This window comes from Xiphias gladius, chromosome 3 (assembly GCF_016859285.1).
Source record: "Xiphias gladius isolate SHS-SW01 ecotype Sanya breed wild chromosome 3, ASM1685928v1, whole genome shotgun sequence".
NCBI lineage: Eukaryota > Metazoa > Chordata > Actinopteri > Istiophoriformes > Xiphiidae > Xiphias > Xiphias gladius.
Genome location: NC_053402.1, coordinates 24,031,750 through 24,058,499, shown reverse-complemented (window position 1 = coordinate 24,058,499; position 26,750 = coordinate 24,031,750). Strand labels below are relative to the sequence as shown.

The 26,750-nt window shown below is 45.7% G+C and overlaps 1 protein-coding gene across 1 annotated transcript in view; it reads left to right on the top strand.

Moving 5' to 3' along the window:
* Positions 1-24,086, top strand: part of LOC120784161 (myosin-11-like) — a 29,405-nt gene extending 5,319 nt beyond the window's left edge. The window contains exons 4-41 of the mRNA XM_040117698.1: positions 1,256-1,283; positions 1,992-2,179; positions 2,588-2,613; positions 3,387-3,479; positions 3,589-3,652; positions 3,816-3,914; positions 4,420-4,563; positions 6,578-6,673; positions 6,776-6,894; positions 7,214-7,366; positions 7,461-7,634; positions 8,251-8,424; positions 8,856-8,970; positions 9,092-9,279; positions 9,380-9,501; positions 10,717-10,786; positions 10,990-11,150; positions 11,378-11,486; positions 12,646-12,777; positions 12,868-13,074; positions 13,618-13,755; positions 13,848-13,971; positions 14,410-14,581; positions 15,601-15,813; positions 16,100-16,244; positions 16,778-16,984; positions 17,711-17,815; positions 18,459-18,611; positions 18,927-19,175; positions 19,895-20,107; positions 20,320-20,529; positions 20,616-20,777; positions 21,015-21,143; positions 21,649-21,737; positions 22,506-22,629; positions 22,771-22,979; positions 23,664-23,772; positions 23,910-24,086. Coding sequence (XP_039973632.1) covers positions 1,256-1,283; positions 1,992-2,179; positions 2,588-2,613; positions 3,387-3,479; positions 3,589-3,652; positions 3,816-3,914; positions 4,420-4,563; positions 6,578-6,673; positions 6,776-6,894; positions 7,214-7,366; positions 7,461-7,634; positions 8,251-8,424; positions 8,856-8,970; positions 9,092-9,279; positions 9,380-9,501; positions 10,717-10,786; positions 10,990-11,150; positions 11,378-11,486; positions 12,646-12,777; positions 12,868-13,074; positions 13,618-13,755; positions 13,848-13,971; positions 14,410-14,581; positions 15,601-15,813; positions 16,100-16,244; positions 16,778-16,984; positions 17,711-17,815; positions 18,459-18,611; positions 18,927-19,175; positions 19,895-20,107; positions 20,320-20,529; positions 20,616-20,777; positions 21,015-21,143; positions 21,649-21,737; positions 22,506-22,629; positions 22,771-22,979; positions 23,664-23,772; positions 23,910-24,086 — 5,390 coding nt within the window. The remainder of the gene's footprint in view (positions 1-1,255; positions 1,284-1,991; positions 2,180-2,587; positions 2,614-3,386; positions 3,480-3,588; positions 3,653-3,815; positions 3,915-4,419; positions 4,564-6,577; positions 6,674-6,775; positions 6,895-7,213; positions 7,367-7,460; positions 7,635-8,250; positions 8,425-8,855; positions 8,971-9,091; positions 9,280-9,379; positions 9,502-10,716; positions 10,787-10,989; positions 11,151-11,377; positions 11,487-12,645; positions 12,778-12,867; positions 13,075-13,617; positions 13,756-13,847; positions 13,972-14,409; positions 14,582-15,600; positions 15,814-16,099; positions 16,245-16,777; positions 16,985-17,710; positions 17,816-18,458; positions 18,612-18,926; positions 19,176-19,894; positions 20,108-20,319; positions 20,530-20,615; positions 20,778-21,014; positions 21,144-21,648; positions 21,738-22,505; positions 22,630-22,770; positions 22,980-23,663; positions 23,773-23,909) is intronic.
* Positions 24,087-26,750: the final 2,664 nt, after the last annotated feature.

Here is a 26,750-nt window from a genome sequence, read left to right as displayed (position 1 = left end):
ACACAAGAGCTTTAGAGATAAATAATAATATAGCGTATGAGAGAGAGAGAGAGAGGTCCAACCTATGGTCCTGTGCAGGTCACAGTGTTGAGTCCCAGAGCCGTCACCTGTTATGAACCTCAGGGCATGATACACTCCATCTAGTGACCGAAGAGTAGACGGCAGAGCGTGCATATAAATTCAATCCACAGAGTCCGGTGAAGACAATATGGTCGACTGTCTACTGTGTAGGTTAAGTAAGATCCAGTCACTAACATCGTGTCCTCGTGCGCTACCGGCCACAGGCGGGCGAGAGCGGCAGCAGACGGGTCCGCCCGCTTCACCTAGCTCCCCTGGGTAATGTAGTTTAGTAACGGAGGTCAGGAGCCCACCCAGTGAACCTGTTAAAAGGCCGCGCTACGCACAAGAGTAATTACCCAAGCGGTACCTGCTGCATACCGGTGAGTTCCAGTGGCCTTTAATCGCTGACCAGTGGTCATGTGTTTTTATGTTAACTGGGTGAACTGCCCAGTTAATGAGATGTTGACGGTATTCCACACACACACACACACACACACACACCCGTCAGAGGAGTCGCCTCTTTTGCTGTTTTCTTTTTAGGAAACATCAGAAGCTCAGTGAAGGAGAAGTGAACCCGTTTCCTCTCACGCCTCCTCCTCCTCAGCTTTTAACTAGTTTTATGCTGACCTGTTTATTCTCATTCATTTCGTTTGATCTGTTTTGACATATTTTCTCACAAAGACAACCCGTTTCGTGTGTCTGCCGTGTTCTTGCCAGTTTCCTCCCCCGCGACTGTTGCTACTGCCAGAGGCCACTAAACATAACTGGCCACAGCTCACAATCTGCTAGAATGCTTTATGAAACAGCAAACACGGGGTTCTGGTGGCCGTCCTGGCTGAGGTCTCCGAGTGGGCTCTCTGGTCTCCCGATGGTCCGCCGGTGACCTCAGACCAGCTCCATACTTTCCACTCGGCTCCAGAATGGCCATACATGGAGCAGTGAGCTGAGATTACAGCGACGGAGCCCCGCATCCACCTGCTATTTTTAGACGACATGAGTGATGGAGGCTAATCTCCCTCTGAACGGGATCTCAGAGCCGTTTTGCTCCCGTGTCCGAGCGAAGCGGCCGGTACCGCCTCAGAGTTCATGTTTGGTCTGTTCAGCTTGGCTTGAAGTAAAGAGTTCAGCTCAGTCAACATTTCCCATTATTTCCGCCTTTTTTAACATCCCTCTCTCTCTCTCTCTCTCTCCACAGACCGTGAGGATCAGTCTATCCTCTGCACGTAAGTCAAAACATACAACACTCAACCTTTTTCCATCACGCTGTACGTGCATGTGAGCACAGACAAACTCGTTGCCATCGCACCGACTTACTAATCCTACCTATAACTACTACGTGCGTAACCCCGACCCTGACCTTTAAACCAGGAAATTAACCCTAAGGCTGAATGATTTACACTGAGGGGGACTTGCATGAGGTGAGTCTCACAGCGGGACACTATGGACTGATTTCTGTCCAGATTTATGTATCGATTAATCTGGTGACTGTTTTTTTTTCGTCTATAAAATGTCACCCGAGCTGACAAAATGAGTTAAGTTACTGTTTTTGTCCAGACAAGAGTTCAGACCCCCAAAATACTCAATTCACTATCACGGAAGACAAAGAAAACCAGCGCATGTTCAAAATTCCGGACCTGGACCTGGTACACTTTTGGCGTTTTTGTTTTAAAGAATGAGTCAAATGGTTGATTAATTATTATCAGAATTCCAGCTCCTATCAACTGTACGAGAATTGAATACTGTCAAAGGAAAAAAGCCGAGGCTTTCAAGTGATCCAAATGAGTCAACATGAGTTATTGTTGCCATCCGATGTCCATTTCCAACTCTCTCCTCCCTCCCATCCGTCCTCTACTATAATCTCTCTCTCTCTTTCTCCTCTCGTCCTCCCATTTCTCGCCCCTGCCCTTCCTCACCTCCGCTGTGTCACCCAGAGGCGAGTCTGGGGCAGGGAAGACAGAAAACACCAAGAAGGTGATTCAGTACCTGGCTGTCATCGCCTCCTCGCACAAGGGCAAAAAAGACGTCAACCCCGTGAGTAGAAACATCCTCAGCTTTCAGGAACTTCACCCGGATGCTTCAGAGATGTTTGCAGATGGCTCCAGGAGACTGGGTCCTCAGAGTCGCAGCTAAAGAACGAAGTAAAAAAAAAAAAGAAAAAAGGAAAGGCTCAGAAGCAGGATTTCAGATTTCATAAAAATGCTTGTTTCTCTCAGTTAACTCTTACCGCTTCCCCACATTCACTGTTTACTGGCATCAGTTACTGCCTCCGCTGTGATGCTGCGTGAAGCTGTAAGGCTTGCAAACGTGACTCATTCAGAAAAACAGAGTCTCGCAAGCAGCTACGTGTGTGTGTGTGTGTGTGTGTGTGTGTGTGTGTGTGTGTGTGTGTGAGAGAGAACCTCTCTTCCAAACAAATGTATTGTGTGTGTGTCAGGGACGCTTTGAATGCACTGGGCCTCCCTTGATGGAAAAAAGGAAACTAAGGGACTTTTCGAGTCCGTAGTGAATACATTTATTTAAACCGTAGGTGTTTTGATATGTTCTATGCTTTACGTTTTAAAATAAACTCAAGTGTTCAAGACATTACTGTACGACTTATTCGAGGCTGTGACGAGAACGAAATGTATAAATGTTTAAGCACATACGCTACTGCACACGACAGGATTCAGTTGCTGCGGCCGGGGCCAAGGGGAGGACAGATTCTCGTCGTCTGTGCCGCTGCTGCTGCTTTTTGAGCGAACTCTGACTGAAAAAATTAAAGTGACTTGAAACAGGCTGTTCATGGGGAAGTACTTTTGGTCTTCATATCTTTCAAATCTCATCTCCTGTAACGCTCAGCTGCTCTTTGCTCAGCCGCATTAAATCCAGCGACGAACAATCTGTGGTTTGTCGCTTGACATCTGACCCTGCTGTCCTGCTGCCTTTTTAGCTGTCACGTGGGGAAAGGTAGCGCTAAATGTAGCACTTTTTAAAAAATGAAGACCAAAAGAAAAAAAAGAAAAGGAAAGTGAGGATTTACTGGGTTTCTGACCAGTTTGTGTTCCTGTCTGTTCCTGCAGCAGCAGCAACCAGGATCTCTGGCCTTCGTGAGTATAAAATCTCATTCAGACACATTTACGTGATAAGTAGTCGAGCTTTCTCTTAAAGCTTCATGTGACATGTTTTGGTCTGTGTTTCATTTAACGGTGTGCAGATGCGTGCGTGTGTGTCATCTACATTTTTACCGTGTAAACACCTGCTGTCGCGTGCATGCTTACTGTCAAACACGGCGTGCAGACATATTCATGGAGGGATGGAGGGATGTGTAACCTTGTTGTGGCCTGTAGGGGGAGCTTGAGAAGCAGCTGTTGCAGGCCAATCCCATCCTGGAGGCATTTGGAAACGCCAAAACCATCAAGAACGACAACTCCTCACGATTTGTAAGCGTTTTAACCAGCTCCTGAGTCGGCCCTCACCCACATTCTGCCCTTTAGTTTCCGCTGTTTGCTAATGGTGTCATGTAGCTGCTGTTGTCACCTCCGTCCACAGGGGAAGTTCATCAAGCTCAACTTTGATGTGACTGGCTATATTGTCGGAGCGAATATTGACACCTGTATCCTTTTTTGAGCTCAAAATTTTGACTTCAGTCAAATTATGAACACAACTTTTAAAGATATAATAAACTAAATGTCCAAACACCATGCCAAGTGCTAGCTTGAAACGATGAGCCGAGAATAGACCTGGTTATCCGCTTGACCCTCTCCTGACCCGCTCAGACCTCCTGGAGAAGTCTCGCTGTATTCGTCAGGGCAACACTGAGAGGGCATTTCACATCTTCTACTACATGGTGGCAGGAGCCAAGGACAAGACGAGGGGTGAGCAACTCACATACGAGCGAGAGGGAACATAAACACACGGGTTTACTGGTCTCATCATGTTAGGTAACAAGGCAGCCAGCCGTCCATCCTGAAACCGGCTGGGGACAGAGACAGGACGCAGCTCAACCCCACTATGAGGACAGGACTTCTTGAGACGCTGTGTCCCGTCACTACCGGCAGTTGTTGGTCGACAAATGGCACCAATACTAAGCGCGCCGAGACTCACAGTGTCTCGCTTTTTCCCGTTTCTATGTCTAAATCTCTTGAATAAAGGAAATACCCGCGGTGAAAAGAGAGCTCAACTTTTTCTAAACGTGTCATTGGTCTCTGCACTGGACACACAGAAAAACTGATCCCATCTCTGTGCTCTGAATTCCTACAAACAAATTGCACACGTTCCATTAAGTATGTCCTAAACCGTCACTGTGTGTGTGTGTGTGTGTGTGTGTGTGTGTGTGTGTGTGTGTGTGTGTGTGTGCGCGCGTGCGTCTGGCGTGTGCAGAGGAGCTGCTGCTGGAGGACTTCAGCAGCTATCGCTTCCTGGTGGCGGGTCACGTGGAGATCCCTGGCCAGCAGGACGACGAGATGTTTGATGAGACCCTGGAGGCCATGGAGATCATGGGCTTCACTGACGAGGAGAGACTGGGTACACGCCGCGCCATCAGAGTCCATCAACACGCACCCCGCAACAAAAACAGCTCAGACGCTTTGTCTATTTTAACCCACTGTGGTTAAAATGAAAATAAAACACATAGGTTCCATACATTTTCTGAACTGCCTTTGAACATCAGTATCAGGGCTGAACCCCGTTATATTCCAACAATTCCAGCCAAAGTTCTGTCCTGGACAAATAACTGCAGGATCCCGGGATTTTTAATATGAATGTCTTTGCACCCTAAAGTGGAATTATTGCAGTTATCAACTACTTTTCATGCTAAAATGACAGTTTGGCTGTTTGGCCAAATAGTTTTTAGATTAAGCTGAGTGTAAAATCTGTAAATGAAACTACGCAGATGGTTAAACTTAACCGGTCCCTGTGTTTTATGGTATTTGAAGTTTCTTTTTAGAAACAGAAATTGTGTTATTTCATTTTTATTTTTAATCCAAAGACAAAAAAAAAAAAAAAGCAAAAAATAAGATATTTTTGGGTGAAATAGTCAAAAACAGCAGACAGAAGCTTAAATTCAGCCTTGATTTTTGTTCTTCATTTTAAACAATGAAAGTACTGGAACTCAAAGTAATAAACAGCCGCATTTTTCGTTCTGTCAAACCAATGTTACACGATACTGTGTCACCACCGTGAAATGTGACCACGGGGGGCGCTGTTGCATGGATGTTACGTTGTAGAAGAGGTCGGGCCATCGATAAAATTCAGTCTTAAAACGAGTGGGGAAAAAAGGTGAAGTGCCCGACAGTTTTTCAACGCCGCATATTTTTTGTTCAATATCCAGCCGCAGTAGAGTCACAGTTTCTGGCACAGGTCACCAGAAATTGTGACCTTTCATTCTGCTGGGCCTCAGTTGACCTGTACCCGCAAATTTAAAAATAATTATAATAATAATAACAAAAGCTTCACTCAGTAATTATCAGGAACTTGGTATTTCTCTCACCTTCCTTAAAGGCTGAATAAAACCCAAAGAAAATCTACCAGAGGTCAAAAGAGGCACATTAGACATAACGTTAATAGTAACAACCACTCCTACAAAGTAGCGTGCGTGCCACGGCGCCCCCTACAGTCAAAATTTAGTGTCAGACAAATTAAATAACGGCCGTCTTTTGTTTTCTTGGCATTTTCTTTTCTGATGTACAAATTAAGAGAAAGGAAAATGACTTGTTTTGTGTTTTTCATTTTGTTTTTTTAAACTGAAAATCCAATAAGGCTCTCTTTTCCATTTTTACAAATTTAAGTTTCTGAAAAGAAAATTGCACCGAGCTCAATCAGACCCGCAGACCTCCATCCCCAGGCAGAACAATAGGCCCGTCGCAGACTGGCGTTGGACAGGTGGAGCACCGAGACAGAGGCAGTGCGCTTTTAGAGGAATTTAAGAGGAATATTACCACATGATCTTAGGCATTGGTTCCCAGCCTGTGGGTCACGACCTTTCAGTCGGGTCACGAGTGGATTAACAGCAGTGAGAAGAAGAAACATATTTCTGCTGCTCAGACCTGTGTTTACTCTTTCAGTCGTTGTGATCTGAAGAATATGAAAGCAACACATCAGAATATTAGAATAAATGTCATTTAATGATCAATTATCTGCACCTTTGTGTTTAAAATTTAACTCCATTTATGGCGGGAAATCCTGAGAAAATAGTGACACATTCCCAGGAGGCGTAATCAGGCAAAAACTTACGACTGTAGTCAGCATCTCGATCATGCTGGGGACAAAGAGGGACTGTGCATATCCTGTCCAAAGCTTTGTGTCCTTGGACACAAACTCAACCTTTAAGGGAAACCTGGGACATAGAGATGTACAGTTTCCCAGCCTCTCACTCGAATTGCTTTGGTTATACCAACTTTAACTTAGTCGGGGTTTTCACTGTGCAGCTGTATTGTGCTGGAAAACAAACATCCGATCGGGAAAATATGACATCTACTGAATATTTATTCATTCTTTTAAATGTCATTCTTACCTTCATCTTCCTCTTCCCCCTCTGCAGGGATGTTGAAGGTGGTGTCCACCGTGCTCCAGCTGGGAAACATCAAGTTTGAGAAGGAGAGGAACAGCGAGCAGGCGACCATGCCTGACAACACCGGTAATCCTTTCAAACTACCAAAACCCGTTCTGTAAGTGAACCCCTCAACTTATCCGCCCTCGTCTCTGTCTCATTTTATCAACCCCTTCCCACCAACCCCAGCTGCCCAGAAGGTGTGTCACCTGCAGGGCATCAATGTGACCGACTTCACCCGCGCCATCCTCACCCCCCGAATCAAAGTGGGCAGGGAGGTGGTGCAGAAGGCTCAGACCAAGCAGCAGGTAAAAGCAGACCAAACCTCATTGGCTAAACACAGAAAAATAACAGACGTTTAGTGGAGGAAGATGTAAATGTTCACATGAAGTATCCGAGACTCAGAATGAAAGTTGAGTAAATGTACAAATTTACCTTTCACCTCCGAACTTGAAGAATTGTTTCTGGGTATGATGTAGAGCCCTTCTGTCGCATCGCTGTCCAGCAACACCGAGCTATAAAATTATCCCAAAAAAGAATCATAACAAAGGCTTTCTGCTGTCGCCCTCAATCTCTCGCCCTCATCCTTCCCCCCCTTCCTCCTCCTCACGCTTCCTCCCCCTTCAGGCTGATTTTGCAGTGGAGGCTCTGGCTAAAGCCATGTATGAGCGTCTGTTTCGATGGATCCTGGCGAGGGTCAACAAGACGCTGGACAAGAGTAAGAGACAGTCGTCCTCCTTCCTGGGCATCCTGGACATCGCTGGCTTTGAGATTTTTGAGGTGAACGCTGACTGAAAACCAACCTTTCAGCGCTTGAGCGTTGGTTTTATTGTATTTATGTAATTTTCTAATCACTGATCGTTTCCCACCTCAGGACAACTCCTTCGAGCAGCTCTGCATCAACTACACCAACGAGCGTCTGCAGCAGCTCTTCAACCACACCATGTTCATCCTGGAGCAGGAGGAGTACAAGAGGGAGGGCATCCAGTGGAACTTCATCGACTTCGGCCTGGACCTGCAGCCCTGCATCGAGCTCATCGAGAGGCCGGTCAGGACGGGCTGCAGCCGCGCATACGTCACCTGACATGTTTTTAATCAATTTGTAGATTTACTGATCAAAACATACCGAACGTCAGATCATATCAGTGTCCTGTGTATGACTGCAGGCCTGTTTATGCAGTTTCTCTTTTTTAGTCAAAACAAACATCAAAAGACCAAGTATCCCAACTGACAAACTCTCAAAAACACCTTTGAGACCTTGCAGAAACTTCATTTTTTAATTTTGAAAGTTGGAACAAGTTCAGCTTGACTTCAGGACTATACGTATTTGTGCCAGCTCCGAATTTGGATTTGTAAAATCGGTTGGGATTCATTTGTCTGCCTTTCATGGGGCGCTGAATTTACAAGAAGTCTAAAACCACAGGCAGTGGCGGGCCCAGACTCTCATAGGAAAAATAAAAAAAGGTTCTCTCGGGCACTGGTTGAGGTTCAGAATTTAATTTCATGCACTTAGACCACTTCAGAGCAGAGTTTGAGCCAAGTAGAGGAGCTACTTGGGCGGGGGGGGATAAATGCAACAAGAAACAAATCAATTTCGGGCGGGGGTTAGGGTATGATAGTATACGGTCTCAGATGCAGTCCCTGTGTCCTGTTGTGTCCTGCAGAACAACCCTCCGGGCATCCTGGCCCTGCTGGACGAGGAGTGCTGGTTCCCCAAAGCCACCGATGTCTCCTTCGTGGACAAGCTGCTGAACACCCACACCGGTCACGTTAAATTCTCCAAACCCAAGCAACACAAAGATAAACTGATGTTCACTGTTATGCACTACGCTGGAAAGGTGAGGATCACTGAGGGCTTCGAGAATGAGACCAAAATCATGACTGTGACTGTATATTTCTGTAAACAATACAGTTACAGTTAAGTATAACTTAAAGGAGAATTCTGGTGATAATCTATATTTTTCTTATTGTCAGCAAATTCCATTAAAAGACCCAAACCAACAATGAATGGCTCCTAACTAGTATTTTGTGTACGTGTGTTTTTAGGAAGTTACTTTTCCGTGAGATGTTTTTCAGAATGTACATTTTCAGAAGGAACCAGGGACCCTGGAGCAGAAGTAGTGAGAGACGGACTAACACATCGTTGGTTGTGGTCTTTTCATGGGATTTGTTGACAGTAACAAAATTTCATCAGCCATGTCCTGTAAATTCTTCACTCAGTTTTTTTTAGCCCTTGTCATCAGAACATCGACTCCATTTACACTCCCAGGTCGACTATAACGCAGCCAACTGGTTGACGAAGAACATGGATCCTCTGAATGACAATGTGACGGCTCTGCTCAACAACTCCTCCAGCAACTTCATCCAGGACCTGTGGAAAGACGGTCAGTCCTTCATGAGGGGGCAACATGTCCTCATTTACGCTGTTCTAGCCGGACGTTTCACCTCAAATCTATAGTCATGATAATAAAATGAGTTATAAATCTTATTTGATCCACTTGTCAGCGGATCGAGTGGTGGGTCTGCAGACCATGACCAAGATGTCAGAGAGTTCGGTGCCCACTAAGTCCAAGAAGGGCATGTTCCGCACGGTGGGCCAGCTCTACAAAGAGTCACTGGGCAAACTGATGACCACGCTGCACAACACCCAGCCCAACTTTGTGCGCTGCATCATCCCCAACCACGAGAAGAGGGTACGTTATTTTATTTAAGCTAAGCCACAGACTGTAGAGAGGCGACTGTGTCTCTGCGAACAGTGCATTCAGTGCTTGTTGGTGGGCTGCTGTGCCGCAGGCCGGGAAGATGGACTCCCACCTGGTGCTGGAGCAGCTGAGGTGTAACGGGGTGCTGGAGGGCATTCGGATCTGCAGACAGGGATTCCCCAACCGCATCGTGTTCCAGGAGTTCAGGCAGAGGTGAGGAGCCGTCTGAGACTTAATGATTCAGATAGTTATACTGGTTACCATTAATGAGGTTTCAGTAATGGTATTCATATCTCGGTTTGTACTAATGTCAACTGTATCTGTACCTCTGGCCGTGCCATTTGTTCCGTCGTGAATACACTTGGCAGTGGACAGAACATTTCGGACAGCAATTATACTGACATTAACACTGCATGTTAGCCAGTACTTTAAATGCCGTGTTGCAGTTCGCGATTGTGACCGCTGGAGGTCAGCGAACACTCACGGCTCTACATACACTCAGGTCAACCGTTAGCGCCGCCTAGCGTCCCGCTGGGTGAAATCTGTCAAAGTAAGACGAACTTCAGTGGGAGAGATCGAAGCCCAAGCATTTCATTTCCAGTAATGGCTGCCACGCCCGTAACTGTTGCGCATTTGACAAAGAAAGACCTTGAACCTAGAGTCGGTACAAAATCCAGTCTGCCTTGACACTGGTTTAGGAGACTTTTGCGAGGTTAGACTGGTGTCCACCCCAGAAAAAAATCTCAGTAAAACTGCTGTTTGCAATAAAATTATCACATACTAATGTTACTATTATTTGTAATAATCATGCTAATGATTTGTACATATTGATATTGCAAAAATGATCTGCAGGGCACTGAGCACATGATTTCAATACCTCAACCAGTGTCATCACAGAAACATGATCATCATAAAAACTTACTTCAAAAAAAAAAAAACAAAAAAAAAAAAAAAAGAGACTGCAGTGCCAGAAGTATATAAAAAAAAAAAAAAAAACACTCCCATGAGGGCTGCAAGGTAAAAAAAGGTCGTGGAGCAGCTGCAGAACTTGGGCGGTTTCACCAATTTGCGTTGCATACCTACACGTCGCGCTGATCATTGCTTGCGTTATTTGTGTGTGTTTGCGGTTACCATAAACCAGGGGAGTTCTGGCTTCGCAACTGGAGGCATTTGTGTTTACATCAGTGGGAAAAAATCTGAAATTTCAATTATGGCGACAACTGAAATTCAAAATTAGTTTAAATTTGAAATAAAAACATTAGCTCATTGGAGTCTTTTATAAGTCACAATTGTAGCTCTTTGCAGTTATAGCAACACACCATTGGAGTTTTCCCTGGTTTAGTGTTAAGGCTTTTGTTTTTGGTATATGCGGCTGCGACTGTTCATTTGATGTCACAGGAAAGTGTCTGTGTGTTTTCTTGTTTGCAGATATGAGATTCTGGCTGCCAATGCCATCCCTAAAGGCTTCATGGACGGGAAACAGGCGTGTTGTCTGATGGTGAGCTGGGTGGAAGTGAACGTTTTCGGGGGTTGCGGATCACTACTGATACAGTCTATTGTGATTTGAGAACAGTTCAGTGATGGGACTGCAGTCTACATACAGTCTTAAAATGAAAGTGGAGCGGATGTCCTCAGTGATGCTGAACAGTTTCCACTTCTCTCCCTCCTTCTCGTTTCCTCCTTTCGTCCCCTCCCCTCCAGGTAAAGCACCTGGATCTGGATCCTAACCTGTATCGCATTGGTCAGAGTAAGATGTTCTTCAGGACGGGAGTTTTGGCCCAGCTGGAGGAGGAGAGAGACCTCAAACTCACCGTCGTCATCATCGCCTTCCAGGCACAAGCAAGAGGCTTCCTGGCCCGCAAGTAAGAGAAACAGTTAGACCCAGTCACAGCATCGTGATGTCTGTCCCCTGGGCGCCCGATGCACAAAATTACCTGTTGCATCTTGAATGAAATATTGTCGCTCATTTACACACACACACACACACACACACACACACACAGATACACACACACACACACACACACACACACACAGAGATATACACACCAGCTTACATTTGACTCTTCTCTCCCTGTGTAATTTTTAGGGCTTTCAGTAAACGTCAGCAGCAGCTGAGCGCCATGAAGGTCATCCAGAGAAACTGCGCCTGTTACCTCAAACTGAAGAACTGGCAGTGGTGGAGGCTTTTTACTAAGGTTACACACACACCTACACACACACACCTACACACACACACACACACACACACACACACACACACACACACACTTACACTCACCAGTGTTCACACACGGAAACTTAGAGGTTTTTAGAATTATTGATGCCACATCGTAGCAAAGGATCACATCAGGGCTGCGAGTGGGTTGCCAATTATTTTCTTGATTAATGACTTTGTCTGTAAAATGTCAGAAACAGCGACATCCCAAAGTCTATATTCAAATTGCCTGTTTTATTTGACCAACAGTCCAAAATCCAAAAATACTCTAATCTTTAAGGCCCAATTATGCCACAGGAGGTGAAGTTTGATGTTGGTTTCCCCATGAACTCACGACTAGCTACCGTCTTGTGCTGACAGCTTATTTTTTTAAACTGCTCCCATCCTCGTCTTACGTCGGTTTCACTTTTACAGTTAGAGTTAATTAAAATCAAACCAAAAGGGGGTTAGAATAAGAAGCGGTGTAGCGTGCATGAGTCTCTGAACAGGAAAAGACATTAAATCATCACATCTGAGAAGCTTAAACCAGCAAATGTTTGGAATTTCTGCTCGAAAAATGAAATGAAATGATAAATCGATAATGAAATTAGTTGTCAATTAACTTTCTGCCCATCAGGTAGTCGATTAATCGATGAGTCGACTAATCGTTGGAGCTCTAGATTACATTTTTCTAAATATAAAATAAAATAAATATGTGATCATTACTCTTTGATTTAAATCAGAGCAGATAGCGGCGTCGCCAGCTCCAGTTTTCGGACAAGAGAGACGTGTGTGAGTTTTCGCGCTGTCAGAAACGTAAGATACTAAACCTTAGCACATTACGCTAATGATCGATAGCCGTTATCATGCATATCAACTTGCAGTGTTGCTGTCAAAGTGCAGCTGAGGTTGACAAAGCCTGGCGTAGATGGATAAAGGCTGATAAAAGGCTGAGCCAGGTCTGACAGTGTGGAGCTGAACCTGACAAACTAGGTCTGAGAGGTTTATCAGGACAAATTTGATCAATTTTGCTCCACTCGTGGGTCTGGGATTCTTCATTCCTCATCCATCTGACCTGTTCTTTCTAGGTCTTACTCTGAAAGTCTTTGTATTCAAAAGAAACCAGGACTGAGTTGTGGATTTGTCTGTACTTGGATCAGGTGAAGCCCCTGCTGCAGGTAACCAGACAAGAAGAGGAAATGGGTCAGAAGGAGGAGGAACTGAAGGCGGCGAGAGAAGTGGCAGTAAAGACGGAGGCCGAACTGAAGGACATCACCCAGAAACACACCCAGGTGAGAGAAACGCAGGTTTTCATCGACTTTCCTACATTAAAAAAAACAAACAAACATATTTCCAGAAATAACTGAGGTCTCTGCGTGTAGCTGATAGAGGAGCGAGCCCAGCTGGAGTCCAAGCTGCAGGCGGAGACGGAGCAGTTCGCTGAGGCCGAGGAGATGAGGGTGAGACTGGAGGCCAAGAAGCAGGAGCTGGAGGAGGTGCTGCATGAGATGGAGGCCCGGCTGGAGGAGGAGGAGGAGCGCAGCAACTCCCTGCAGCAGGAGAAGAAGGACTTGGAACAGCAGCTACAGGTGGACACACATCATCATTATTATTACTGTCTTATTTTTAAGTTATTCTAACAATTATTTGATCATTATTGTTCATCATGCAGGTTGTAGAAAATAGTGACAAATGCCTGAGAAAAGCAGCAAATCCTCACATTAACGAAGCTGAAACCAGCGAATGTTTGGTTTCATACTGCGATAAATGTCTTTAACAATTATTTTGCTTTGGAGTTCGCTTAAATGTTATTAAAACACATTTCAAAGGTAAAATAAGCAGCTTAGCAGCGACCATAACCACTTCTTCATCATCTCAATAACTGTAATCTTCTAAAACTCTGCATAAGTGTATACAATCCAAAACGTCAGTGCAATAATAATTATGAATAATAGCAATAAATTAACAGAACGATTTTTGTGTTGCGTTCCTTCTTATATTTTGCTACACGCTTCTTTTGTGCCTGAGCCATGAGTTTTGGTCTGGTGATTTCTGACCTTTCAAACTTCGGGCTTTTTGAAACGTGCTCTCCTTTACCCGTGTTTAACCACAAACCCGCTGTTCCTCTGCAGCTCATGGAGGCCCACATAGCGGAGGAAGAGGACGCTCGGCAGAGGCTGCAGCTGGAGAAAGTGGCTGTGGAGGGAAAAGTCAAAAAAATGGAGGAGGACATCCTGCTGATGGAGGACCACAATAACAAACTGCAGAAGGTTCGAAGGAGCAGCCGTGTTTACCGGCGTGGTCGAGTGTTTCTCTCACAGCACGTACGATACTCACAATCCTCCAATGCCTCTGTTTTCAGGAGCGAAAGCTTCTGGAGGAGAGGATGGCTGACATGAACTCCAACCTGGCCGAGGAGGAGGAGAAGTCCAAGAACCTGACCAAACTCAAGAACAAACACGAGTCCATGATCTCTGAACTGGAGGGTCAGTCAGCAGATTCCTCACTCGTATCTTTGTTGACCTCCATTCAGTTTCACTCTCTTCTATTCACCTCTGTTTACATGTAGAAGAATTAGAAAATACTTTAAACAAAATTCTTTATAATTTCACAGATCTATAGCAAAATAATACCAAAAAGTCAGGCTTTTTACCCATAATTCAGATTTCTGAATATAAAACTTACCCAGTAAAATTAAAGCTTAGAAACACTGTACACGAGTTATCTTCTAGGATGTCAAATAGAATATGTTTGCAATAAGTTCTTCTTCCACTTTAGATTTACTGGGTTGTAAAAGTGGATATTGATACTAAGTGAAGGACCTTAATTATGAATAACAAATGAGCTTAATATTTTTTTCCCATAACACCTCGAGGTGGTTTGTTGAGGTCTGTTCACTGTCGTCTTTTGTTGGATGCGTCCAGTGCGTCTGAAGAAGGAGGAGAAGGGTCGTCAGGACACGGAGAAGGCCAAGAGGAAGGTGGAGGCGGAGCTGGCCGACCTCCAGGAGCAATACGCTGACCTGCAGGCCCAACTAGCTGAGCTCCGAGCGCAGCTAGCCGCCAAGGAAGAGGAGCTCCAGGCCACACAGGCCCGGTAAGAGGGACTACACCCCACGATACGACGCAACATGCAGACTATTTAACTGTTCTTAGGGCCTTGGCGGTAGTTGGGTTAAAAATGCCAGGTTTATCCTGCAGTGTGGTGCTAGTGGAGAGGACACGGGGTCATTAAAAGCACTGATTGTCCAGGGAGCAGAAATGTGCCGAGTAAATTTCATGGCAGTCTAAGAAATTATGCAAAGCTGATCATTTGTCCTGAGGAGGGCTGGAGAAAAGTTCACCACATGAACAAATGTGCTCCGTCTATGCTTCAGACATGATTCTTGTCAGATCGTTGAACGGTGTCTGAAGCCTCCTGCCCCTGCACCTGTCTGACGTTAGAATTAGGAGGATGTGTCCCATACTTTTCTCAAACAGATAATCTGACATTCACACCCACCTTACACAGGGAGTGGTCAGGTGCGTGAAGGTGGGAAAAGAAGTCTGAACCTCTCCCTCGAACTCTCTTCTCATTCTTCACGCAACCATTTCTGTCACTTTTAGTCCCATGACTGCTTTTGAGGAGAGAAAACGTTCTCCGTTGTCTCCATCTTTAATGGCGTCCGGCTCCACTCTGTGGCAGCGGGCTTTTTACTCCGCCTTCAGCAGGGGAAAAGGTCAGCAGGATCATAGGGATTCACCCTCCTCCGTGCGCCATGAATATCCACGGCAAATTTCATGCCAATCTCGCCAGGATTTTCCAAACACTCAGGTCTAGATGTTGTTTCAAAGCTCCGGCCAAGCGGCCAAGAATGAAATTCTTTAAAAATACTGAAATCAGCCCAACGAAGTGTACGTTTCTAACAGCAGAAAGGTTGCTGGAACCCGTTTTTCTCCAGAGAATCTGCCGAATTAAATGATCCTCCTCAGTGTCACCGGTGTCATGACAACTGATTCATACTCAGAGACATTTCCACTCAGACAGGAATGAAACTCCTGAAATTAAAGGAGTGGGGTTTTAAAATATTAGAAACTATATTAGAACTTTTTTTTTGGTGTCCTGCGTGTCCGCAGCTTGGAGGAGGAGAGCAGCCGGCACGGGGCAGCGGTGAAGCGGATTCGGGAGTTGGAGGCCCTGCTCTCAGAGCTGCAGGAGGACTTTGAGGCAGAGAGGGCGGCCAGGGGGAAGGCTGAGGCGGCGCGACGGGACCTCGGCGAGGAGCTGAATGCTCTGCGCACTGAGCTGGAGGACAGCCTGGATACCACCGCCGCCCAGCAGGAGCTACGGTCCGTATCACGCACAAGTTTCCTACATGTGTCGTCTGATCGATCCACGCGCTCCAATGATCCTGTTCATTTTCAGCTGTACTGAAAAGGAGGGATCCGTTTTCCTGAATGGACAGATATGCAGGAGATGTTGTACTACATGATGTATATAAATGTGTTGCTTTACATAAAAAGGCTTTAAGACAAGGTGAAGAAACAAAAGGCACTACTGCTGGAAGTGTTGTGGTGATCTGATTTGCGTGTGTGTGTGTGTGTGTGTGTGTGTGTGTGTGTGTGTGTTCGACAGGGCGAAGCGTGAGCAGGAGGTGGCCATGTTGAAGAAAGCCATGGAGGACGAGGGACGGAGCCACGAGGCTCAAATCCAGGATCTGAGACACAAACACGGTCAGGTTGTGGAGGAGCTCTCGGAGCAGCTGGAGCAGGCCAAGAGGGTACGTGTGCACACACACACACACACACGCACACACACCCTAGTACTTGTGAGGATCCTCATTGACATAATGCAGTCTGTAGCTCCTAACCCTAACATTAAAGGGTCAGTTCAACATATTTTCTCACTTACTTCTAGCGCAGGGGTACGCAAAACTTTTTATTTATTTTTTTTTCATTAAGAAAGCTCCACACAGGAATTTCTACTTATAATGTCAGACGTCCAGAACAAAGGCAGAACAATGCAGCCACATAAAGAAACTGCACACATTCAACAACCCGGCATGACGACCTGATTTAGAGGGAGAAATGGCTTTTTCTGCACCTGAACCTGGACAGGGGCAGGTGAACCTGATCTTACTTAGATACATATTTAAGTAATGTCAGAGAATGAGTAGAAATGAATGTGAAAATAAAAAAGTCTGACTCTTGAATCGGCTCCGTTTTGGAGAGTGGACAGTGAACTGATATTTCGCTCAAGAAAAAGACCGACTCTCTCACACAAACACACACACACACACACCTCTCTGTCCAGGTGAGGGCTGGTCTGGAGAAAGCCAAGCAGGCTCTGGAGAAGGAGTCGGCAGATCTGAGCGCTGACCTGCGATCCCTCGCCAGCGGCAAACAGGACGTGGAGCACAAGAAGAAGAAGGTGGAGGGTCAGCTGAACGACCTGCACTCACGCTTCAACGAGAGCGAGCGGCAGAGGACCGAGCAGGGGGAGAGAGTCTCCAAGATGACTGTGAGTCGTGAATTAATACTGACTGTTTGACTGTCTTCCTCTGTGTACTGTTTATGTATTAAAATTTAAAACAGCAACACTGGAGCAGCAGTAGCAGTATGTGGTCACGTTAATCCCTCTTTAACTGCTGTCACCTTTAATGTGAAAAGCAAACTTTAAAGCCCTTAAATGTGTATGAATGTTCAGAAACAAAGCTTGCGAAGTGCTTCATAGACTTTAACAAGTGAACAAATATAAAAGCATACACATAAAAAAGATCAGGCAAAATGAGTGAATGTTCAATCACTCACTGATATAATAAAGCAAAGTCAAAGAATTGTGACATGAAATACGGTTATGCAGGTTTTTTTTAAAGAGGCGGAGTAAGAGGGAAAGCAAGTCGTCCTACAGAATCAGAGTTGTAATGAAAAACAATTAGTTACGTCTGGAGCTGCCAGATGGTCTCTGGCTTAAAATGAGACCTAAAATGAGGCCAGATCTTGCCGTGTTGTGAAAGGATCGACAACTAAAACTGTAAAACAGAATTCATCACGGGAGGAAATCTCAGGTGTGGTGGGATCTCTGCATTGGGCAACAGGCAGCGGCGTGTAAAGAGAGTGAAGAGAGGACAAAACCACAAACTCGGGACGACCGTTAACTTCAGTATACATCTTTCTTCTATCCGTCCCTTTCTCTGAATATTTCTTTCAATCTTCCTCCTATTTTCTTTCTCTTGCTTTCCGCTAGCTGGAGCTGGACAGCGTGACGGGTCTGTTGAACGAGGCGGAGGGAAAGAACATCAAGCTGAGTAAAGACGTCTCCAGTCTGTCCTCTCAGCTCCAGGACGCACAGGTGAGAGACACGAGTTCAGTTCAGTGAATTATATCCAGCTCCTCAACACGGACGATTAGTCGGCTGTGAAACGTCCTTCACCGACTTCCCGAAATGAGTCCAGAGTTGACCTTGTAGGTTCGCCCCCACCAGTGTCAGGGTGAACACACGTCTAACAAGACGAAGAGTCTACAGCCATGCCGGTGCCTCTGTGAGGCTGTACTTTGCCAAAAAATAGTGAATGTGTTCACTAGATCGCACGGCGGTTCATCCAATAGTTGTCAAGAAGTTTGGATAAATACTGACAATGTCAACCTCATGGTAACGCTAAAGGAAAAGTTAGCAAGTCACCAAAGTTGTTAGGTGCATCTTCTGGAAACGACAAGTGTCTATGAAACATTCAGTGTCAATCCATCAAGCAGATGTTGAGATATTTCACACTGAACCAAAAATGTCAACCTCATGGTGGCACTAGAGGTTAGAGGATCACCAAAAGCAGTGGGATTGATCTTTTGGAGACCTTGAATGTCTCTGCTAAATTACACTAATTTTTGAGATATTTCAGTCCGGACCAAAGTGGTGGACCAACGTTGACGTTGACACTGCCGTCATTCTTACGCTTTTTTCCACATCCTCCTCCTGTCTCCTCGTCCTTCTCCTCCAGGAGCTGCTGTCAGAGGAGACCCGTCAGAAGCTGAATCTGTCGGGGCGTCTCCGTCAGATGGAGGAGGACAGGAACAGCCTGATGGAGCAGCTGGAGGAGGAGACTGAGGCCAAACGGGCCGTGGAGAGGCAGGCCTCCAGCCTCAACATGCAGGTCAGTAACTTCAGACAAAACTCGAAATCTGAACTGTTGGCGTTGGAGAGGGACAGTGATGCGACATTCAGAGATAAATCAGCGGTTAACAACTAAAGAAATCTGTTTTAGTACAATGGGATTGGTGAGCAGCCATCAGGTCTGCTTTACGTAACAGCCAGTATTTCTCATTTACCATTAGTAGTCTCTTCAAAAGATACTGAAAAACCTTACAAACTGCACTGAGAGAGTGTTGTTGTAAGCACACAACTGCTGTCAAACAGAACTTGAACATGACAAACCCCTTTAAGCTCTCACCGTTTGACCCTCTGTCAGCTGTCCGACCACAAGAAGAAGCTGGACGAGATGTCGGGGATGGTGGAGCTGCTGGAGGAGGGGAAGAAGCGTCTGCAGCGCGAGCTGGAGGCGACCAACAGCGAGTACGAGGAGAGGGCCTCCGCCTACGACAAGCTGGAGAAGAGCCGGAGCCGGCTGCAGCAGGAGCTGGAGGACGTCCTCATGGACCTGGACAGCCAGCGGCAGCTTGTCTCCAACCTGGAGAAGAAGCAGAGGAAGTTTGATCAGGTTTGGCAAATCCAGGAGTATTTCTGGGGTATTTCAGTGTGTGTGGCTCCTTGCACATGCCTACAGTTCAGGGTTGAGGGTTTCTTGGGAATATATCACACAATACGGATTTCTCACCATAAATAAAATTTGATTTAAACCACATAACTGCAGGGAATTAATTATAAGTTATTAAGTTAAATTTTCTGATGTTTTTCTCTCACATTCATTAGTTTAAGTGGTAGTGGAAGAACAGTTCCTTAGAAAAGTAAAGTATCATTGAGGTGGAACAAACACACTGCCGGTAGTCTGAGAGAAGAGTTAGTCTCGGCGTTACTGGAAGGTTTTTTCCGAACACGATTCCGTCACGATCTTCTGGATTTTAAATGTTTAGGACTGCAGAGATGTCCATTCAGCAGCACATGTTTGCCCTCAAGTTTGTCAGCTGGTCTGACTGACTTCCGACTGATATTACGAAGCCCCTTAAAATGGTTCAGCCTTTCCGAGAGCAACAAGAGCAGCAGCCAGCAGCCTTGATGGTGCTGAGCTTGACTGATTTCAAGATATAGTTCACATCTGTCTTTGAAGAATCTGGGAATTTGTGTGAAGTGAAATCCTGCTTGTCTCTATTAGTCTATGCCCCCAGCTCTGGCTTACCTCTACTGGGACTTTCCCTGTCCTCTCTTCATTTTACCTTCACTCTGATCTCCCGTGACCTCCTTTGTCCTCACTCTGGTCAGATGCTGGCAGAGGAGCGAACCGTGTCCTGTAAGTTTGCAGAGGAGCGGGACCAAGCGGAGGCCGAGGCAAGGGAGAAGGACACTCGGGTGTTAGCTCTGTCCCGGGCCCTGGAGGAGAACCAGGAGGCTCTAGAGGAGGCGGAGAAGACCATGAAGGCCCTCCGAGCCGAGATGGAGGACCTCATCAGCTCCAAGGATGACGTGGGAAAGAGTGTAAGAAACAGTGTCTGAACTTGAATGAGAGACTTTCTGTTATCGGAGAGGTTGACATCATGAAAGAAGTGATCTCACCACGCTTGTCTCTATTAGTCTGTGCCCCAAAAGCTCTTCACAAAAAACACCTCTCACTGGGACTTTCCCTGTCCTCTCTTCATTTTACCTTCACTCTGATCTCCCGTGACCTCCTTTGTCCTCACTCTGGTCAGATGCTGGCAGAGGAGCGAACCGTGTCCTGTAAGTTTGCAGAGGAGCGGGACCAAGCGGAGGCCGAGGCAAGGGAGAAGGACACTCGGGTGTTAGCTCTGTCCCGGGCCCTGGAGAGGCATTTCCAGGAGGCTCTAGAGGCGGAGCAGGGACCGAAGGCCCTCGAGGCCGAGATCCTTGGACCTCATCAGCTCAAGGATGGCGTGGAAAGAGTCCCACCCTGGTGTCTGAACTTGAATGAGAGACTCCACCAGCATCGGAGAGGTCGACCAACTGCTCTCCCCCCTCTCCCCATCAGGTGCGTGAGCTGGAGGCGCAGCTGGAGGAGGAGAGGAAGCAGCGAGGTCAGTCATCAGCCGGGAAGAAGAAGCTGGAGGGGGAGCTGAAAGACATAGAGGACCAGCTGGAGGCCACCAGCAGGGGGCGTGACGAGGCGGTTAAGCAGCTCCGCAAAATCCAGGTCAGGTTTTTATGAATTTGTGTCCTTTTGTTTTTTTTTTCAACAGTCAGTATCTTTAAGTTGAAATCAAGAAGAAGAAATCAAAGCTCTAAAGCAACTAAAGCTGGACTGATATTTTTGGAAACCATTATTCAGCATCTTGTGTCAGGTGGAACATCATCATCATCATCTACTGTGTGAGTCATATGTAATCAAACACCGGTTGAAACCCAACACAACCCCCTCTGCTCCTCACAGGGCCAGGTGAAGGATCTCCAGAGGGAGCTGGAGGACTCTCGTGCAGCCCAGAAGGAGGTCCTCGCTTCTGCCAGAGAGTCTGAGCGCAGGACCAAGGCCATGGAGGCCGACATCATCCAGCTGCACGAGGTGAGGTCACGTTGAGCATCTTAGCACTTCAGCCTCGAAGAAAATGCTTGTTGTTTCCCCTCGGTCACGATTGTGTCACCAACATGTTCAGTTTAAAAAAAATTCCGCATTTCATGGAAAAATGACAAAATGTAATTAGAGATTTGCATCATAAGCAGCTAAACTAGAGTCAATGAAAGCAGACAGAAATCCCGGCTGATGTGCTTTCTACTGTGGTAGAACGTATGAATTTGTGCTGTTCAGGCCTGAGCAGTCTGAAGACCAGTGACTCATCTGGGAGGAGACCACCACAGTGTACTACTAATAGATGTGTGGCTGGTTGATTATTTTATTTAACTAGTGCATCGTTTAAGCTGTATACTAACTCTAAAGGTGCTCGTTCACTTATGTGAACTATATGTTATTTAACCGTGTCTTTCACGGGCAATAAAAAGAAAAGCACAGCCTTCATTCATTTCTTCCTGATCTTACCTTATTTCACCTTTCGCTTCCTCTGTCTGTCCAGATGCTGGCGGCAGCCGAGAGAGCTCGTAAGCAGGCGGAGACAGAGAGAGACGAGCTACACGAGGAACTGGCCAGTAACTCCTCTGGGAAGTAGGTGTTTTACTGCTGCTGTTCAGTGTCACTGTGACAAAGAACGCATTTACAAAGGAAGCCTCCATTTCTTATGGAACATAAAATGATTATGTGGGGGAGATTTGTCGGTTGGTGGAAGGAGACGTGATTTGCGACACAGCGGTCGCCGTTCAGACCTTTTACCTCACTGGGAATCAAGAATGACGGAAATTTTCCTGCATTTCTGGCCATTAGTCTTGAAGATGCCTCGTCTCGGATCAGAGTGGGTCCCAGAGAACGATTTTTGCCTGACGGTGGCGCTAGAAGAAAAGCCAGTGGTAAACGAAATTGGTCCACTGAAAAATTCACGGAGATCTGGCCAGTAGTTGATTGAAGGACTTCAGAAGATTAGATAATTTATTAGGTTGTAATGATTTTAACAGAGTTTGGTTCAACCCGTCTTACTGTTGCCACAGTCATGGAATTGTAAGGAATAAAGGTTTTGTGATGCTAACAGAAATTAGCAAATTCAATTCAAGCTGAATTTTTGGGTTTAATTGACCCAGTGTTTATAAAGTTTTTGAAAATATTCATCTTATTTTTACCATTTAAATTTAACCATTTTTCAAATTTGCAATCTATTCTTTTTTTTCTTCAGAAATATACACATATTCTTGTGTGTGGAAAAGTCTATTTAAAAAAAAAAACAAAAACAAAAGAAGACTGAATGGGCAATCCCCTCTTTACTTTCCAACTTCCCTTCTCCTCCAACATGGAATTTCTCTATCGTCCTTTCCTCCCGTTCAGGTCACTGCTGTCTGATGAGAAGCGTCGTCTGGAGACTAAGATCGGCCAACTGGAGGAGGAGCTGGACGAGGAGCAGGCCAACGTGGAGAGCTTCAACGACCGGCTGAGGAAGAGCCAGCAGCTGGTAGGTTGACTGCAAAGGGGTTAAGACTAGACCAGATAAGTCTAGGTAAGTGGCGTTAGAGCCTGGGCCCTATGTCCCCCTTCTCTTAATGGTTCTTTCTCCTTTTTTTGTGTCATGTCCTGCCTGACTGCTGCGCTGCAGGTGGAGCAGCTGGGTGCAGAGCTGGCAGCGGAGAGATCCTCCGCTCAGAGCAGGGAGGGGTCCAGGCAGCAGCTGGAGAGACAGAACCGAGAGCTGAAGGCCAAGCTGCAGGAGACCGAGGGCCAGGGCCGCTCCAAACTCAAATCCTCCATCGCCGCCCTCGAGGCCAAGCTGAGAGACGCTGAGGAGCAGCTGGAGATCGAGAGCAGGTGATGGTGCATGCTGGGAAATGGAGTACAGTTCCAGAGGTTTAATTGAAACTCACAAGGTGACAAGTACATCAGAGAAACTGGGAAAGTAAAATGAAGCTGGTAAACTCAACATCTCTTTGAAATATGAATGTTGGACAGACGTACGCTGCTTTTATCAACCTTAATGAAACCTTTTGTTCAAATGACACAAAATAAATATTAATGTCAGCTTTTAAGAACCACACTGAGGGCAGACTCGATCAAGACCTCATGCAAGACCAGCTCATACAACAGGTTCATACTTAGAATTTAGAATGAAATGATAAAAGTAGGTTTACAAATACGTACCAACATCATCATGGCAATTTACAGAGCGAGTCGACAACTTTTAGAGGAATTTAAAGCTCCACGGTGTGAGATCTTCTTCATTCTCTTTCGTGGACGAAACTCGCCCACACACGGAGCAGAGCAAATAAAATCTCACAAACGCAGAACCTACTCGTGAACTGGTGAAACAAACAATGTTCGACAAGTTTGTACAGTTGAGAGAGTTCTGCTGAATCCAGCTTCAAAGACTCGCATCGGCAAACCTCACAGAAAAAACAAGATGTTTAGGAGAAGGATACGGAAAAGTTCTTGCATTACGCGCAGTGTTTTGTTCCGTATGATGATGATGATGATGTGATGTTGATTATTCTGCAGAGAGCGTCAGGCCAACGGCAAGAATCTGCGTCAGAGGGAGAAGAAACTGAAGGATTTAACGATCCAGATGGAGGATGAGAGGAAGCAGGCGCAGCAATACAAAGACCAGGTGACATGGCTGTTTTCTGATAATGTCAGCAAGTAGGATGATACTAGAAGTGAAGGCATTACACCAGATCGTTTATCATGTGATCAGTCATATGCCCCACGAATAAAACGGCTTGTCCATGTGTCCGCTCTATGGAGGCGGAGAAGGGCTACGTGCGCGTGAAGCAGCTGAAGCACCAGCTGGAGGAGGCGGAGGAGGAGGCTCAGCGTGTGGCGGCGGCTCGTAGGAAACTGCAGAGGGAGCTGGACGAGGCCAGCGAGGCCAACGACGCCCTGAACAGAGAGGTGTCTTCACTCAGGAGCAAACTGAGGTAACAACGGTCCCGCGGACAGACTGAAGGGGAGACGGGTGGAGCCGTGAGGGGACTGGAGCCCAAACAATTGGTCCGTTAATCGAGGAGTTGATCGTTATAACGTTATTCAACAGCGATATTTAGAGCTGAACAATTGTCCCAACCGTTTTAAGCACAGAACACCTCCGGTTCCAGGTTCTCAAACGTGGGACTGGGACCGTCTGCTGGACAGAACAGGTTATTTGGACGGGTACAATTAGGCCAGATTGTGGGAATTTGAATTTTTCCCGGCAATTTATAGCATCAGCAGCTAAGCAATTAACTCAGTGGTCCTCGGAAAAATGTGGAGTGTAATTAAAACCGAATTCGTTCATGTGAGTTTCGTGTGGCAACAGTGCAAACATCGGCGCTCTGTTGCTAGCAAAGCTAAGCTACGAGGTTCGGATTAAGATTTATTCAGAAGGCGAAACACCTAAAAGACCTTCACCTTCTGTAGATTTGCAGCTCAGCTTATTGTTGCTAGTTTTTCCAATATTGTTTATTTTGGGGGTTTTTTTCCTGCCTAAAAAAAGGGAAGCATCATAGAAAACTGACTAACTCACTAGAAATGAGTGGAAGGCAGCCACCAAAATGTATGCTAACAAAAGGGAGTTCATCAACTTTTACTGAAATAAGTATCCTCTGAAAAAATAAGTAAGATAAGTTTAGTACACTGATTTCTTTTAGTAGATGACTTTATCCATGTAACAGATCAATTTCATATTCAGAATCGAAAAGTGGTGCAGTTCTCTAAAACCGCCCTCCGTTTGTTCTGGGACAGTAACGGATGTATTGTTGAAGACAGGAGTAATTTCTTTCTTTAGCATTAAACCTTTTGAACTTGTGTAGTGCCTAAGAAAAGAATTGTGAAGATCATTAGTGATTTTAAATTTCCTTTTCCTCCTTTCGTGTTCGGCTGCTCCTGATTCACACCTGTGCTCAGACACTACTGATCTGCAAACTGTCCTGAAAACTTCCTGGGAATATTCCCTCCTTCCTCAACAGGCTTTTTAATTTGATTTGCTCGTCACTATCCTGATCCTCCAGTTTACACCTGCTGAAAGATTTCAGGCGCTTCAACATTTTGTTTTTTCTCTTCCAAACCTTGCTTTGCATCAAGCCACCAAGTTCTCGCTGCTCTCTGTTCTTCCTCTGCCCTTCACCTCCCTCTGACCCTCCTCTTCCTCCTCTTCCTCTTCCTCCCTGTGTGTCGGGTGTTCCCAGGCGTGGTGGCGGGGAGGCGGTGTTCAGCAGCCCCAGTCCTCGGAGCGGCGGCACCATGAGGAGCTTCGGGATGGGGGGGGGCATCGGCTGGAGGAGCATCGTCAAAGAGAACTCTGTGGAGCTGCAGGAGGAGGAGCCTCCGTCCCCGTCTCCTCCCGCCTGCAGCCCCCCACTGGAGGCCCGCGGGGAGGTCTACACCTGCTCCCCCGACGAGTAAACATCGAGATCGGGTTTCGCTCAAGTAACGTGGGCATGACGACCTGTTTCAGAAAAATATTTTTACACTTTAAATTTTCAAGTGTCTTTTCACAGTAACAACCTCAGTGTTTCTGGACACAGAGACACATGAAGCTCCTGGATATTTTAACAACACTAATGATTTATGTTCTACACGAGCAACAATAAAAAAAGAGGCAACAAAGCAGTTCTGAAGAAAACAATACAACATAGTGTAAAGATTAGCAAGATTAAAGAAGAGGCCAAAAGAAAAGTTTACACGATCCCTGACACACTAATGCCAACATCATGCCTTTTTATATTTGCCATTTGAATTGTTTTTTGAATATATTTTTAGATGTTCAAAGTCTGTAAAATTCACTTGCAACTATTTGTGATTTTAAATTTGATTTAATCAATTCAGTCATCTTCCAGCCTCTCAGATGGGAGGACTCAGTGCTTGTTGTCGTCATATATGAAGATAAACTGAGTATCTTCACGTTTTGCGCGAAATTATACCAGAAAAAAAAAATCTGCAGGTTTAAATAATCAATAATTTTATTTGGAGCTTTGTGGAACACAATACTTCTAGATCGGATTTCTGACCCTTTGTTTCTTAAATATGCGCATTCCTCTCAAGTCACTGATGTTCTTTAATTTCAAACAACTCTCTGGTACTTTATACATGATCATGTAAGACACCTTTCACTTCTCCTCCTGAGAAATTAGGGTTAATTTGAGTTTTTATGTGAAACTGCTCCATATACTCCAGTACCCATGAGCCTTAGCGGCTGTTGCTATGCAAAAGACTACAGCCTACGGAGATTCAGCAGATTCGGGACACGTTGTAACTGCAGTCAGGAACATAACTGTTCCAAAGCAGCTGAATTTATCCAAAATCTAACAGTAAGTTGATTCTGATTTAAACGAAGCTCCGTTTCCTCTGGGATTTGAATTTGAAAAGCAAAAACTTGTCAGCGAAGTGTCTTGTTCCGGTTTCACATCCATCCAAGTGCTGAAATGCTCCGACAGATTTGTGTCATTACTCGCGGGAGAATTGAACAGGCCACTCACTGCTCTCTTTAGTTTTAATGGATTTGGTTGTTTTGTACTGAAATCTTGGCAGCTTCAGTATAGCTTTCCTTCACTAAACCCACTTGAACCAAACTGTTTCTCTGTTCCAAAATTTCCTCCCTTTGCAGCTCCA